This window comes from Convolutriloba macropyga, chromosome 4 (assembly GCF_964194025.1).
Source record: "Convolutriloba macropyga chromosome 4, txConMacr16.3, whole genome shotgun sequence".
Taxonomy (NCBI): domain Eukaryota; kingdom Metazoa; phylum Xenacoelomorpha; order Acoela; family Convolutidae; genus Convolutriloba; species Convolutriloba macropyga.
The window spans coordinates 16,907,998-16,922,504 of NC_134471.1; the positions used below are offsets into that span (position 1 = coordinate 16,907,998).

Below are 14,507 nucleotides of genomic sequence, written 5' to 3' on the forward strand. Positions count from 1 at the left end.
TCTGCCTGTGTATTTTCATAGGCTATATATATATATATATATATATATATATATATATATATATTATAGTTGGATTGTTGAACAATTTTTCGGCCACGTTTCAATCTATTAATATGTCAAAATGCAGTAGTCAAATATACATATAGTAATTGCAATCCGATTTTATTTTCCTTTGACCGAACGATCCAACATCATCCAAGGTACTGAGTGTTTTCTATGATGTTATTAATGGGTTAAAGCGAGAGGCAGGTTGGTCACAGTAACGAACCATTAGTAACGAATGTCAAAAAGCAGTAGTTTAATGAACTCACTTTGCAGAAGTACATGACAAAAAGTGTCTATGATATTTATTTTGACGTACAGCCATGTTACTTTATCAAAGTGATCTATACAATTGTAAATTATTAGTATGTAGGATTAACCGACTGCAACAAATTTTTTTTAATGCAAAATGTCGTTTTTTAAAATTAATAATGCACATTATTGCACTGCTTAGCTAAAAGATAGGAGTGAGGAGTCATTACAAGTAGCAGAAAACATATTATCATTAATATATGGCCATGTTCTCCGGTGTCCCTCTTTTTCACCCCTATTTATTTGACCCCCTATCATTAAACCCCAAATATTCGGGAATAAATTATTTTGAATAACGGGAAACAATTATTTTGAAGAGGTGTGAGGTTTTGCATATACAGAGCATTTTCAAAAAAATTACAAGAATTCAGAATGACTCAGTGTAAATGGGCAAACTTCAGACATTATCCTTGTTAACATATTGACTTTGTTCGAACTCAAAGCACGGCCTTGATGTAAAAATGTCTGCATGTAATGAAACATTGAACAATTTTCCGAGTGGAGTTGGTCAATTTTGCCGTCTATCTTCTTTAAATTTTCTTGATCCAGCCGACCATAGTCTCCGCATAGAGCTCCTGTTTCGTGTCCTGAAAAAAATTGGAAGTTTGTCTAAATACTTCATTCCTTAGTTGATAAAATTTTGGTCCTAAGCGTAGGAAAATTGAGCGTATTTTCAATTGTACGTAGACAAAACGCTCTAACAACCGGATCGAGTGTTTGTCCACCCAAAGTAGGAAATGTGATGACGGTCCCTGATAAATGCTGATGAAATTTGTAATAAAAATAATAAACATAAACCGACCAACGTCGAATGAATTGCTCTCGAACGAAAGGCGGGGGCAATTTAATTTAGAGGGGGTGTAGCTTAAATGTTTTAGGGGGGCTAAAAATTGACCTCGTAGGGGTTCAATCCACTGACCTCCATTCTAAATTAATCGTTGTTTAGTGTTAGATTCTGTTACTTCGAAAACTGGTGCAACCATTCTCAAAAATGAACTCACTCAGTTTACCACATTTATTGACGGAAACAGAAAGAAAAGAAGAGAGGAAAAGAGAGGAAAGAAAAGAAGGTGCTTATAGCACAATTCAAAAGCTCAAATTGAGATTAAAATTAGACGACTGTTCTGTGCTTTAACTCAGGGGTGCTCGAATTGGCATTCAAATTCACATCTTCTCGCAAGTCTGTGCTTGATTTATCGTTATAGTGTTGAAAATTAATACTAAAATTTTTTGAACATAGCCGACTAACGTCCGGCTAATTTCTCTTAAGCGACCGGCGAGTGGTTGGCTCCGGTAATAGCCACCTGCGGCTCAAGGACGCTATCATTAGGGCGTGCAAATGGGGGTGAGTGGAGTGGGGGTCTCGGGAGGTCACACTCGGGAATTGAGGGAGGGTTGTCAACTCTAGGAACCGACCTTCACAGCAAGAATTTCTGTACCTGCAACAGTGTCGTGAATCGCAGAAAAACTAGTAAGGCGTATGGCACTAACAGAGATACTCCACAGCTTAATGCCCTCAGGGCTTTACCTGTTTATCCCGTTTTTGAGGACGAAAAATAAATGCCCGAGAAGAAAGATTAGTCGAGCGAAAAATTGAGCAAAAAGACCGCAAGACTAATTTCGTTGCCTCAATTTTTGTCTAAAAACAATTAATAAAACATAACCGACTAACGTCGGGCGAATTGCTCTCAAACGACCGGCGAGCGGTTGGCTTCGTCAGTAGCTAGCCACGGGGGGGGGGGGGGGGGGGGTGCACCGGGGGCTGATGGGGTGACGGTGACACTGGGTTGGGGGGGGGGCAACAGCGCGGTGGGGGTGGCGGCAATAGTGGGGGTGGGGGGTCAACAGGGGGGGGGGGGTCTCAACCTCTAAGAACCGCCCTTCACACCATAAGTATAAGTATAAGTCTCCGAAACAGTTTGAGCTGAAACAGAGCTGAAAGGCTATAATCGCATTTAATGCCCGCTGGGCGCTACCTGTTTATCCCGTTTTTGAGGACGAAAAGTCAAAAGCGTCAGACGAAAAATTGGTCAAGCGAAAAATCGCATAAAAAAAGACCGACAGGACTAATATAATTGCTACAAACTTCGTTTGAGAGCAATTAATAAACTGATAAATATAATAATAGGAAAGATAATAACAATCATAAAAATATTAGTAGTGGTATTAATAAATATAAGAACAATAGGAATAAAAAAATTTAAAGAAAATATTAATAAAAAAAAATTTTAATAACAATAATAATGATAAAAATGATTTTAAAAAGGTAAAAAACAAATTTTTAAACAAAAAATTTAATTTCAGAACGAAAGCAGCTCACATCACTGAAAAAAGATTTACTAAAATGTGAAAAAGTCACTCAACAAGGAAAAAAAACACTTTGCAACAAAAGCATAAAAACGGTAAGCAAAAAAAATGTATTGAAAAGACACACGCGTCCACAAAAAATTGTTTCCAATTTCCTTCGAGCGCAACAGAAAAATTCTTAAATTTCTCAATTAAAAAACTTTACTAAGAAATTCAAAAATGCATCTAAACTTAACCGGTCAGAAAAACTCCAGTAACCTGTCAAAAAATGTTTCAGATGTCATCTTGGAAGTGTGAATGAGGCTGTTCCTTTTTTCCACACCAACCAATTTCTGATAAAAATGGACCAAAATCCAAGCACCTAGTGCGTTTTATAGCTGGAAATGGGAAGCCTGGTAATGGCGCAACGACCAATTTAACATTACTTCGTCAATGCGTTGGCACAGTTACCCACGGGACCAAAGCAGAACAGCGCTTTCCTTAAACCAACTAGGTAAAAAAGTCGATGTATGAAACATTTTGGTTGTTCTGTTGACCAAAAGGCTTAAATAATCAGCATCTTCTAAATACAATTAAATACGATATTGCTTAACTATATACAAAAGAAACGAGGAGCCGAAGAAAACCAACATAAAAAGTATTTTCAACAACAAAAATTACCCCGGAAGGTAAAAAATTGAAAGCAGTACAAAAACCGTACGAAACCAGTACTACCAAAACTAAAAAACACTTCACAATTAAAACTAATATAAGATTGAGATGGTAAAAATGCCCCTAAATGAACTATTACTAGTTTTCGAAAAAAACCACTTTAAACCAAAAAACGAAAACTGTTTGTTAATAATTCACAAGAGATCACAATTACATTGAATTGTAAGAATGCAAAAGTGGGTACGCATATATCACATATTATGCAATTAAAAAATGAATAAAGGTCATAAATCAAACAAATAACGAAATTAAACTTGTGCTTGAAAACTCAGGGCCGCATCCATGAAGGTAAAATTGAATACCCATGTTTTATTTAACAGATAAACAATAATTCTGAAATCAAGTTTTCATTGATCTTTTACTGCTGTTATGTGCCGACGTACATTTTTTGGGACTTGCAAAAATTGTAGTGAAACATCATCTGTTATCACGAATAACGATCTCCTGGCTTTGTGTGTTTGGTTTTATTAACTTTTTGTACACATTTTTCTAGGTCCAAACTCTTCCCGAAAAGAATGTTAAATGAGGATTGTTATCTCTTAAGAGAGAAAAAAGATTTTTTTAGAGGATGGTTTTTGGATTTTCGACCAGGGCGAAGGAATAAATGAATTGACAGTAGTCTTTTACCTCTGCAGTTTCACTGCGTTTTGATGATTTCCTGATGATTTTTTTGCCTAAATTGGCGTAGAGATGAACATGTATGTTCGATACTCTGACTTCGGACGTGAGGATTTGGTAAGTTTACACCAATGTTCTGAATGAAGATTAGGAATAAGTAGATTCTTGTTCGTTGCAAAAGTTTAGCTAAATGAACTGCTAGTCTGTTAGGAAACTGCATTTGACTTCTTTGTTTAAAACGACTGTGCTCGTCCGTCTTTCGCATTGTTGCGTTTTACAATTCGGCCGTCTGGCCAAATACTTTTGGGGTGAGCTAGTGCAATAACCAGATCGAATAGTTTTGCTTGCGTTCGTCTAATTCGGTTCTCCTTGGATTGCTTACAAGTCCGAGGTTTTTCATCCAAAAACGTTTCCAAACAATGATCAAGCTGCGTTTCTGTGTACGAGGTTTTCGTCCTGCCGAATTTTCGATTTCTCGATATCAGTGGTGCGAAGAGGCTAAGCGGCTCTATAGGTGTGATTCTGGGAATTATTGCTTTTTCGTGGTTTGTGTCTGAAAAGAGATACGTGATTAGTTGGGAATTGCGAAACTTTCAGTCTCCGCTACGATGGTCTGCATAATTTTGTCTTTCAATTGTTGTTTTTCGAAAATTTGGGCCTTGTAAATAACATCTGAGTTTGACAGATTGAATAAGTTTTTCCGAAATCCCACCAAATTGGGGCTTGAGGAGTATTCAGTTTCCACTTAATATTTTGCTGCGGCAACTATGACCTGATGTGGTCGTTGGCAGCTCTGATTTTACTGAGATCCAATTGTTTTGTCGCTGATGTGAAGATCGAGCCATTGTCAAAATGATTAATTTATGACATCCTCGTCGCGTCATAAATCTCTGAATCTTCGAATTTTAACTTTTAAAAGCTTCCAAAAGGCTACGCCAACGTATAAAAAAAATATTGCTTTTTAAGTCTGCAATACTGAAATTGGGGTCGACCGTTAGTGGGGTAAAGTTTTTGGCTCTCCATCGTATGCAAATGAAGCACGTTTTGCTTAACTCATTTAAATATCGTCTAAAAATAATAAAGAAGACTTTTTGCGGAGGCGCCCTGACAATCTCTGTTTCTGGAGTTATACAGTCGTTGTGAGCTTGACCGATTATTTCGTTAGTTACCGTATACCTACTGTCACAAAACATGGGACGTTTATGGTTGTACGATATTCTAATGTGTTTCAAGTTTTTATTACACCTTTTTTGTCCAATAATGAGTGAAAAGAGTGAAATTGCAATTATGTCAACAGATTTTTACATGAAGTTCTATAGCTGTTTTTAATTGGTAGTTTTTGGAAAATATTGGCAGCTTTCGTCACTGCTGCTGCTCGTTGCATAATTTGCCTCTGGCTAGAGAAATCTTTCATGTTAATAGAGGTACTTGAATATTATGCTTACGAAACGTTCATGGTTGTAAAATTCTACCGACCATATGCGCTTGAAACTGAATATGCCTGGAGGAATTTTGATGCAGATAGCCCCCTTCAAAGTCGTTATAGTAGGTTTGCTGTTCCATTGTCTGCTGGGCTCAATTTACCGTGTAAAAATTTCCAAAGCTTTTTTCTTAAAGTCCAACTCAATTGGCTGCAAAATTTTTCTGTCGTCCCTAATTCTGGCGCATTTTTTCCGTCAATTATGGCCACACTGTCGATCCAGGAATAAATTTTGCCAGTTTTGACAACCAATTTGCAGTGAACAAAGGAAGCGAATTCTACTAGAAGTGGTTTTCAGCCCTAACTTCAGTGTGGTTATGGCTTTACTGAGTGCAGTTGTTGCTCTGCTAATCAAGTGTTGTTAATTTTTCTTTTCGGTTGATTGATCAATATAAATTTAGGCTGCATTTGCAGTACTTGCCTAGTCAAAACAGGTATGGCGTTAGTACTTGGCATCGGGATCAAGAATTAGGCATCTCTTGACAGAAATCTCCGGGATCTACTCAAAATCGTCAACTCATTGCCTTAATTCGTCGCGAAATTTTATTGTTATCTGTTGATTCAAGTTGATACTTTGTTTCATAGACCATTTAGAATTATATCGTACCCTAAATAAAAAGTATGACGACACTAATCTGGTTCATCAATGATGCCACGAGTGACAGCATTTGACTCTGCTCCTTGTTGTCAGCAGCTAGTTTTAAATCTAGTGTTCAGAATGGTTAAGTGTCATTTAAGTGATGCATTCCACATTTGGCTTAAGATTGTTCCTGTTCGACTAACATTTGTTCCTGTTCTACTAAGTTGAGTCTTCTCCAGTTACCTTGAAAACATCGTTAGACTTGTTAGTAAAAGTTTCTGTAAGTTTACAGTTTTTGATGTGAATACTGTCTTTTCGTTTGTATTGAAACTCTGAAAGTAATCATCCATGTAAAAAATGGTTTATTTGGCTGCGTAGCTTTCTAAATTACTGAGTTTGTTATCATGTGCAAATGATTAGAATACATGTATTCCACAATACGGTAAACATGTTGCGCCAATTATATTTTTTGTATTTGAAATTTTTTCTTCTCCATCCTTGGTCCGCAAAAGTCTGACAGCTTGTGATTTTCTGGTCGTGTGGCAACTCGCTTATACATTGCTTCAAAATCACTGAATACCACAATTTTTTACTCTCAAAATCTCAAAAGAAGTTCAACAGGACTGCACAGTAGATCCGCTAAGGTCAATATAATTGCTCTCGTTGAGTACCTTTTGTATACCGATGCTGCATTGGTGATTTGTCTGATTTTTTTCCTTTTTTTATCAACTGGTTAGTGTTCGGAATAACAAAGTTGTGAACTCATGAAATTGGAAAGAAGTTGTTTCCCTTGATCAAATCTTTTCTCAATGTACTCCTCAATGATTTGGTCCGGCTCCTGCTGGTCCAACAAATGCATAAGTCCGGCTCCTGTTGATATCGTTTTTAAGGTAACTACAGTCTTTTTGTGACAAATGGGGACGTTAGGGTGTTAGTGTCGTCTTTCCAAGGCAGTACGATCTCCTAATAAAACCTGTTAAGCAGCTGGTAGGTTAATAACGGTTGGTAGCTGTTGAGAGATCGATTTTTAGAAGGGCTTCTGCTGATGGTATTGTATGTTCTTCATAAAGCAGAGAAAATGGTATCTTCATAAGGATCTGTGTTTCTTATTCCAAGACTTTCTGTCCTTCTGTTTGTTATTTGTGTATTGTCGCTCAAACCGTACCACGAAGCATGAGTCACGAATGATTCATTTTCTGTGTAAACAAAATTTGGAACTGTTTAATCAAGGTGAACATGAGATTGTGTCCATAAACTGATTTGGGTGTTGCAGCCAGTGTGATTCTGTTGTTTTCGGTACCTATTGTCGTTGAGAATGCCAAAACATTGTTAAATTTGGTTAGAATTCGGATTAAGTGATTTGATTAATTTTGAGAGTGTCCAGTACATTGGTGCCGAGAATTTGAAATTACGGCTACTTTGATTGGCCCTTTATATTTTTTCCATTGATTTTGCTTGCAATATATTTTTTAGATTATTGTTCTCGTTTGAGCGGCGTAATTTCATGTAACGACAAAAAGTGGTTTGATTGTCGTTGTTTAGATTGTTGTCAAAAAATCTTCCATATTTGAAGCTATAGGATTAGAATTTTGAACTGTTTGCAATTGTCTGTTGACCAGGATTGCTGTGATAAAGGTTGGGAGAGTGGTTGTACACTTGGTGGTCTGTTTGTTAGTGATAATGTTGCTGCTGTTTGTTTCATTGTTGTCGGTGAGTTGGTGAAAGTATCTGAAAATGTTTAAATTGTTTTTGTGAACTGTGGCACAATGAATCCGTTGCAATCAACAACGTAACATTGGTGCTGTTTGTTACATTGCTTGTGTACTCAGTGAGACAATTTGCGTAGGTTCTGTTTCACTGCTTAATGTTTTTCAATGAGAATTTATTGAGGAAATGATTGTATTTTTTTTAAAAATATTGAAGCATTCTTATGAAGGGCTTTTATTGTTACTTTGCTGTTGGAGAGTCTCTTTCATATTCTATAAGAGTTGTTTTCTTAAGTCATTCGTTTCTGTAAGCTGGCAAATTTTTCCAAGCTTCTTCATATGTATCAATCCAATACTTAAAGTTTTTTTAATAATGTGCAAAAACTTTAACCTAAGGAGTTTTATCATTGCAGTTTGAAAAGAAATTGTGAAGAAAGAAAGTTGGAACCATTTGTTTGATAACCAGTGCAAACGATGAAAAACTTTGTGGCCTGTCGTTGACGGTGTGAGCTAGCGCCCCGAGTAGACTGCTGCAGCAAGACGTGGTTTTCTTTTTTCTGTAGATAGTGCATTGCTGCACAGTGTAACTATCCGCTCTATAAACACCCGACGATTACTGCTTTAGGTCTAAGAGGGCGTCTTGAAGGTACGTCATGAGTTGCGCATCTCTCAGTGCTGGAGTTTTTTTTAATAAAGGCTTTGAAAGAAATTAACCAGTCAAGCCATTTCAAAGGTACTTCTCAAAGCAATTTGCGTTTGGAATTGGGAAGATTTATGCTACATGTGGAGACCTGTTGTGGTGCTTTTCAAGGAAAAATATTTCTGTCAGTTGCTTGCGTAGAAGGAAACTGTCTAAAGGCTCGTTGCTCAATTCTGTTGCTGTAACTTGATTTATTTTGATGTCGTGTGTTGAGATTTTTTTTGCAAAAACAGTTGTTTGTTTCGCGAATTCCTTTTCGCGTCTTTTTTATAGGATTTTTTGGTCATTCGATTGGTTGTTTGTACTGATATTGTTCGTACCTTGAACAATTTGGGAGATATCATTGCGGTTCTTGAATTTCAGGGTATCCATGATTATGCCAAAACCATGATCTTGAGTGTTGTGAATTTGGTTGTTTGTTTGGCTAACTTCATGGACCTTCCATTTCTCTCTGCTTCATGTTCATTGTCTTTTCGGTTGAACTTTGCTGTGCATTGCGCTGTTTGTTATGCTAATACCGTGGTTGTTAGACTGTTGATTTTCATTTTCGTGGTCTGTTGATTGTGTATTCTAACTTTTTCAGTCCTTTATTTTTTTATTTCTATTGAGTGTGGGCCTGAAAATATCTGAAGGTTGTTTTCTTTTAAGAGTTTTGTTGTCTGAAGATAAAAGTTTGTTTGTATTGACTGTTGCTGGTTCAGCTGGGCGTTCTTTTGTGCATTGCGTTGGCGTGGTTTGTTTGCATTAGGTTGCTGCATAGAAAGTAACCAGATGAACTACTATAGTCTAAGTGGTTACATGGTAGTCTCTTTTCAAGATGTGTGCTTGAACCCTGGTTTTCCTATTTGTTGTAGTGGCACCAAAATCAGCTCCTACGTAAATAAGGAGCCCGTTTTGCTCTTGGGAGCTAAATCAGCTGGCTTCAATGACAATTGGCTGTTGCGTGCCTTGTTTTCATTAGATGGTATGTTTTTTTCTCGGACTTAGGTTTTGTGAAACAAAAACTGAATTGCAGTTGTCTAGAATGCTCTGCATTTTTGTTCTGTTTCCTAAATTGTATGTTTCCTGTTAACTGAAAGAGGGTTAGTGGTTGCCGGGTTTACAAACATTTGACTGTTGGTGGCCTTGTGGTAGTATGATTGCAGAAATGGTCGTGATTGTTATCTTCTTCAGCGCTCTGATGATAGGCTGCAGGAATATGTCGCAACGGTTTTTGAGGGGTCTTTGCTGAATTTTTTCCAGTTCAAGGTAATTAACCTGCGTTCTGTTGATCTCTCAAATATGTTCCATACTTCCTTTTGAGCTGTATTGTATGTCAAGAAACCATCGGAGAGTTTTTTTCTTGTTCTCTAAGTCTGGCATTTTAATGAAGATTCTTGTTAAAATACATTTGAGCTTTGTACTTATTTGATCTCTCAATTTGACATTTTTGTTTTGTTACGTTTCGTTTACTGCAGAAAGAATGTTTTATACAAAACAACTTCAAAGACCAGGCGTAGGGGTTTTCAGCACATTTGCTGTAATGAAACACCTGTTTTGCTTGCTTTCTTTGCTCCTGGTAATGTGTTGATGGTTTTAGTTATTCTGCAGCTCGACAGCGCAATTGCTTTTTTTGATATGCAAGCAGAAATGAAAAAATAATTATTTTTTGAAAACAATTTTTTTTTACAAAAATTGAAGAAAAACAGCTCAGAGTTGTTTTTAATGCTATGATGTGTGTGTGTGCGTGTTTGTGTGTGTGCCCGTGTCTGCAAGAAAATGATCTGAACCTTCTTCTAACATAAAGATTTTATGACTGTCGGATCTTTGAAGGTTGTCAGTGACCGTCATCTATTTGGCAAATTAAAATAGCGTGCATTTTGTTCTTTTTGTCTTTTAGTGTGTACTTTTTTATACTTTCCTTAGTTTTATTTGTTATCCGCAACAAACAACTAAAATATATTCGACTAACGTATGACGAAGAGCTGAGTTGAACGTTCGTGAGATGAGCGCACCGGGGTGGGGCTGAACGGAGGGGGGCGCTGAGGGGCGCGATGGGTTGGGTGGGGCAACAGTGGGAGGGGTTTTTTGGCTGCACAGTGCATTTACGGCCTGAACGATTTGCACGGTTGGGGATTGGGGGAGGGTTAAGTAAGGGGTTGATGCGGCGGGGAGGGAAAGTTGTTTTTTTTTGGGGGGGGGGTTAGCGATGGGTAGGAGTCAACCTCTAAGAACCGCACTTCACATCATAAACATAAGTCTCCAAAAAACTATTCTGTGAATCGCATACTTGGTGTCTAAGGAGCTGAAAGGCTCTAAGAGAATTTAATGTCTGCTGAGCTCTGCGTGATCCATAAAATAATTTTTGAAACTCAACTCCAATCAATTTAACAATTGATATCATGCGAATAAGCAGCAAATGGTCAAAGAAATGGACAATACGATCAAGCGAGAGATCACACAATAAATAGACCAACAGGACTAATATAGTTGCTACAAACATTGTTTGAGAGCAATAACAAAGATCCGTTTTTGATGACGTTTTCTGGAAGTGCCCTCTGGAATAGATGTAAACTTAACATAGATAGCAAGACTGTGCCTTTTGTGTTCTTTGTTAATTTACTTATTAATTTCAACTGAATGAATTAACTACGATTTTTATAACACGGAAAAATCAATTTTCTTCGGTTCCATTATGTTTTTCACTGTGTGTTTGTGGATGCATACTATCAACTGCAGAGCTCAAAACAGTGCAATGGAATCGTAAAAACTACAATGTAGACAACAAACAATCTTTGTCAGAAGTGTGGAATCTTTGTTTCAAAATTGAAACAACAAAAATGTCTTAAACAACAATAAGGTAGTTTGAATAAATTTTCTTATATAGGATCTTATATATATAAGTCTGATAACAGCTATATAAAGGTAATATAAGGTGTATAAATGTGATATTCGGTAAGTTTTCTATGGATATCCAAATGTATGTGTTACATAGAGTTAAAGTATTTGTTTTTCGTTTACTTAGTTCTTTGCTGGAAAATCAAAATGGAACTAAAATAATTGGCCACTAACACACACGTTTCTTTAGATATTTTTTGTTTACTTTTTCTTTCTTTTGTTTTTATTGAATTGATTGGCATTCTCTTCTTCTTTTCTTTTTCATTTTTAATCTTCTCCTACTCGCCGTTTTCCGTTTTTTCCGATGGCAGTCGGTTCTTTCTTCAAGTTCCAAAACGCTGCTAACATTTTGAAATATTGGATTATCAGAAAATGGTAACGAAAATAATTTAAGGTCATCTAGGACATTAACAGTTTTTTTTCATGTTTCGAATTCATAAGTTTAGTTGCTTTCGATGTATTTGCTGCAAAAGTTTCTTTAATGTTTGCTATTTTTTCAGAAAAGATTTCCGGATTACAAAAAACAACTGGCTTTCACTAGTGGGTAAAAACAAGAACTCGTCAATCATGCAATTCAAACATTAATCATTAGTCATAAATTATACAGATGAGGAAATCAAGCTTGTGCTTGAACAGAAATTCAAGAAGTGCTTCGAAAAATTGATCAAAAATTTTGTTCGCTTAGCTAGAAGTCATCGACGGCTAATTTTATCGCTCTTTCTCAAAAATCACGGCAATAGCAAGACACTTAAACAACCTCATACCGGCTCTTGAACGACTGGCGACGAGGCAGACAATTTATAAGGAGACATAGGCTAGAGAGCCTTTAATGATGCAAACACTTTTCATTGGGTAGGGCTTCGTACCCGTGCTCTCTCGAATGTTAGTCCTGGACATCAACTTCAACGCTACGGTCTATGTTTGTGCATTGCTGGTAATCAGTTTTGTTTTATCAAATGACTTAATTTCTGAAAGTTTGAGAGTTCAGATTACTCAAACGAATCAATGAGTCTCGCGTGAAAAAGTAATTAAAGAAGTGAAATAAAAAAAGGGATCAAGATAAAAGCGGTCGTGCAAAGGACCCACTTTCCTAGACCAATGGAAAGAGTAGAGTGAAGGAGGAAGGGACCCTCAAAAAAACTTATTAAAAAGTCGGCTCAGCACCTTCGCGAAATTGTACAATTATAGACAAAAACTTTAACCTAACGCCCTTGGAATTTTACCTGATCACCACGTTTTTGAGGACAAAAATTCAAAAAAGTCAGATGAAAAATCGACTGAACTAAAAATCACATAAAAAAGACTACCGTGACAAATATAATTATTAAAAACGCCATTTGAGAGCAATTAAAAAAGTTCAGAATGATATTTTGCGTCCACTCCTTCCAGGTTTTTCCAGTTGTTTTTCAAGTTCATGTTATGGGGAGGGATGGTTTGAAGTCTCCTCTCCTCGAATTCGGCTGAAAATTTTGAAACATTTAACATTTTATGGTATCGGCAAATCATGTTCAGCAGCAAGAACTGCAGGTTTGTTGTCTAATAGAACAAAAGTTGCTCAACCGGTCAGATAGAAGCACAATGTGAGGATATACTCACTCGAACATGCACGTGCTTTTGATAAAATGCCGAAAATTTACAGTGCCAGAAGTAAAAATGCCAGAAACTGCTATATACTAGAAGTTGACTTTCATTTATTTTCCTCATTATAAAACGAGCAAGTCACGTGTTTTAAGCTAAGTTACGTGACTCTGCAGAAATCACTTCAATTTTCTGGCTGAACATCTAGAACCACTACGCGGTTCTCGATAAGCGCCAGAAGTTCTCCGTGACTTCAAGCAGAGTCACGTGATCTGTACTTATATTGAAACTATGGATCTTTTCGGTTTGTGCCCCCCCCCCAGCTTAGTGGGCGCATATTATTTGCAAACCCCAGACGCACGTGCCATATTTTAACATAATGATTTACTATGTAATGGCACGTGTTGTGTAACTGGGAGGCGCATAACGTACTGTGGGGGGGCACAAACAGAAAAGATTCGAAACTATAATAAAATCTCACCAAAAACTTTCCAGTCTCCCGCTTGGTCTACACGTCCAATCGTCTTATCTACTCCATCAATTTCAACATTCTTTTCTTCAAACAGTTCCTGCATTGCGTAGCAGTTTGATGCCATGAGAACAGCGTAGTTATTCTTGTCGTAGATTTCTTTCCCAATTTCAAGTCCTCTCATCAGAACATGTTGTTTTGCTTTGCTTGATTTGATCACTGAGTTGCCTGGTGAGAAATATGTCAGAAATTTAAAATTAGATTTTCTTGAGTTTATTGACAAAAAACAGCTTTGAATTATTATCTTTACTATGAGCTCCTAAATATGGCAATTTAAATTTCGCATAAATTAGTCTTGCGTTGATAACTATCTGGAAAATTCCAGTCTTAACGGTTGTTTTCCCGATATAATTTTTTGTATAGCTTTTCTTCAACACTTATTTATGTATCTGTCAATTAATAAATTATTTTAAAAAATTAACAGTTATAATGGAAAAAGTTTCTGCAGGTCAATATAATAAACTCTGTGAATAGTAGTGGTTGAAAACATAGCCGGCAGATTGCCGAAATGAATGCGTTATAGACTTCCCGGCTGTAGCCCATAAAAAACATTAAATTTAGAACTGAGTTAAAGTAGTCGAAGCAATAATTAGACCTAGCTATAGAAAAATGATTTTTCAAAAAAAATTCTGGGAATTTCAGCTGTGGTACATTATTAACATCAGTTTTCTTGCTAAATAGAAAAATGATGTTTCAAAAAAAATTCTGGGAATTTCAGCTGTGGTACATTATTAACATCAGTTTTCTTGCTAAATAAGAAGTCCTCCCTTGAACTTGTAAAAGTAACTTAGATAGTTGAGTAAATCATTTGTGACCAAAATTTTGGTCCAGCAACTCAGCTAAACTTATGGCAATTGAGTGAAACAGTTGACATTAAACGCAAGAAAAGGTGTTAGAGGGTGGAATCAAAAGATAAACAAAATTGTTCTTTTGTGATTTCAGGCTTGTTGAATTGTAATGCCAAAAACTAAGCGTCAGATCATTAAATAAAAAATGAAGCAGTAAGTTATTATCAAACCTTTTATGAGGTTTTCTGGCCCATGGCTCTGGAAAGACCTGAATAAGGA

General features: G+C 36.6%; 1 protein-coding gene across 1 annotated transcript in view; it reads right to left on the bottom strand.

The window, feature by feature from the left end:
- Nucleotides 1–332: 332 nt before the first annotated feature.
- Nucleotides 333–14,507, bottom strand: part of LOC142338290 (uncharacterized) — a 44,079-nt gene continuing 29,904 nt past the window's right edge. The window contains exons 4-5 of the mRNA XM_075387971.1: nt 13,393–13,608; nt 333–941 (exon numbers count right to left, since the gene is read on the bottom strand). Coding sequence (XP_075244086.1) covers nt 712–941; nt 13,393–13,608 — 446 coding nt within the window. The 3' untranslated portion in view covers nt 333–711. The remainder of the gene's footprint in view (nt 942–13,392; nt 13,609–14,507) is intronic.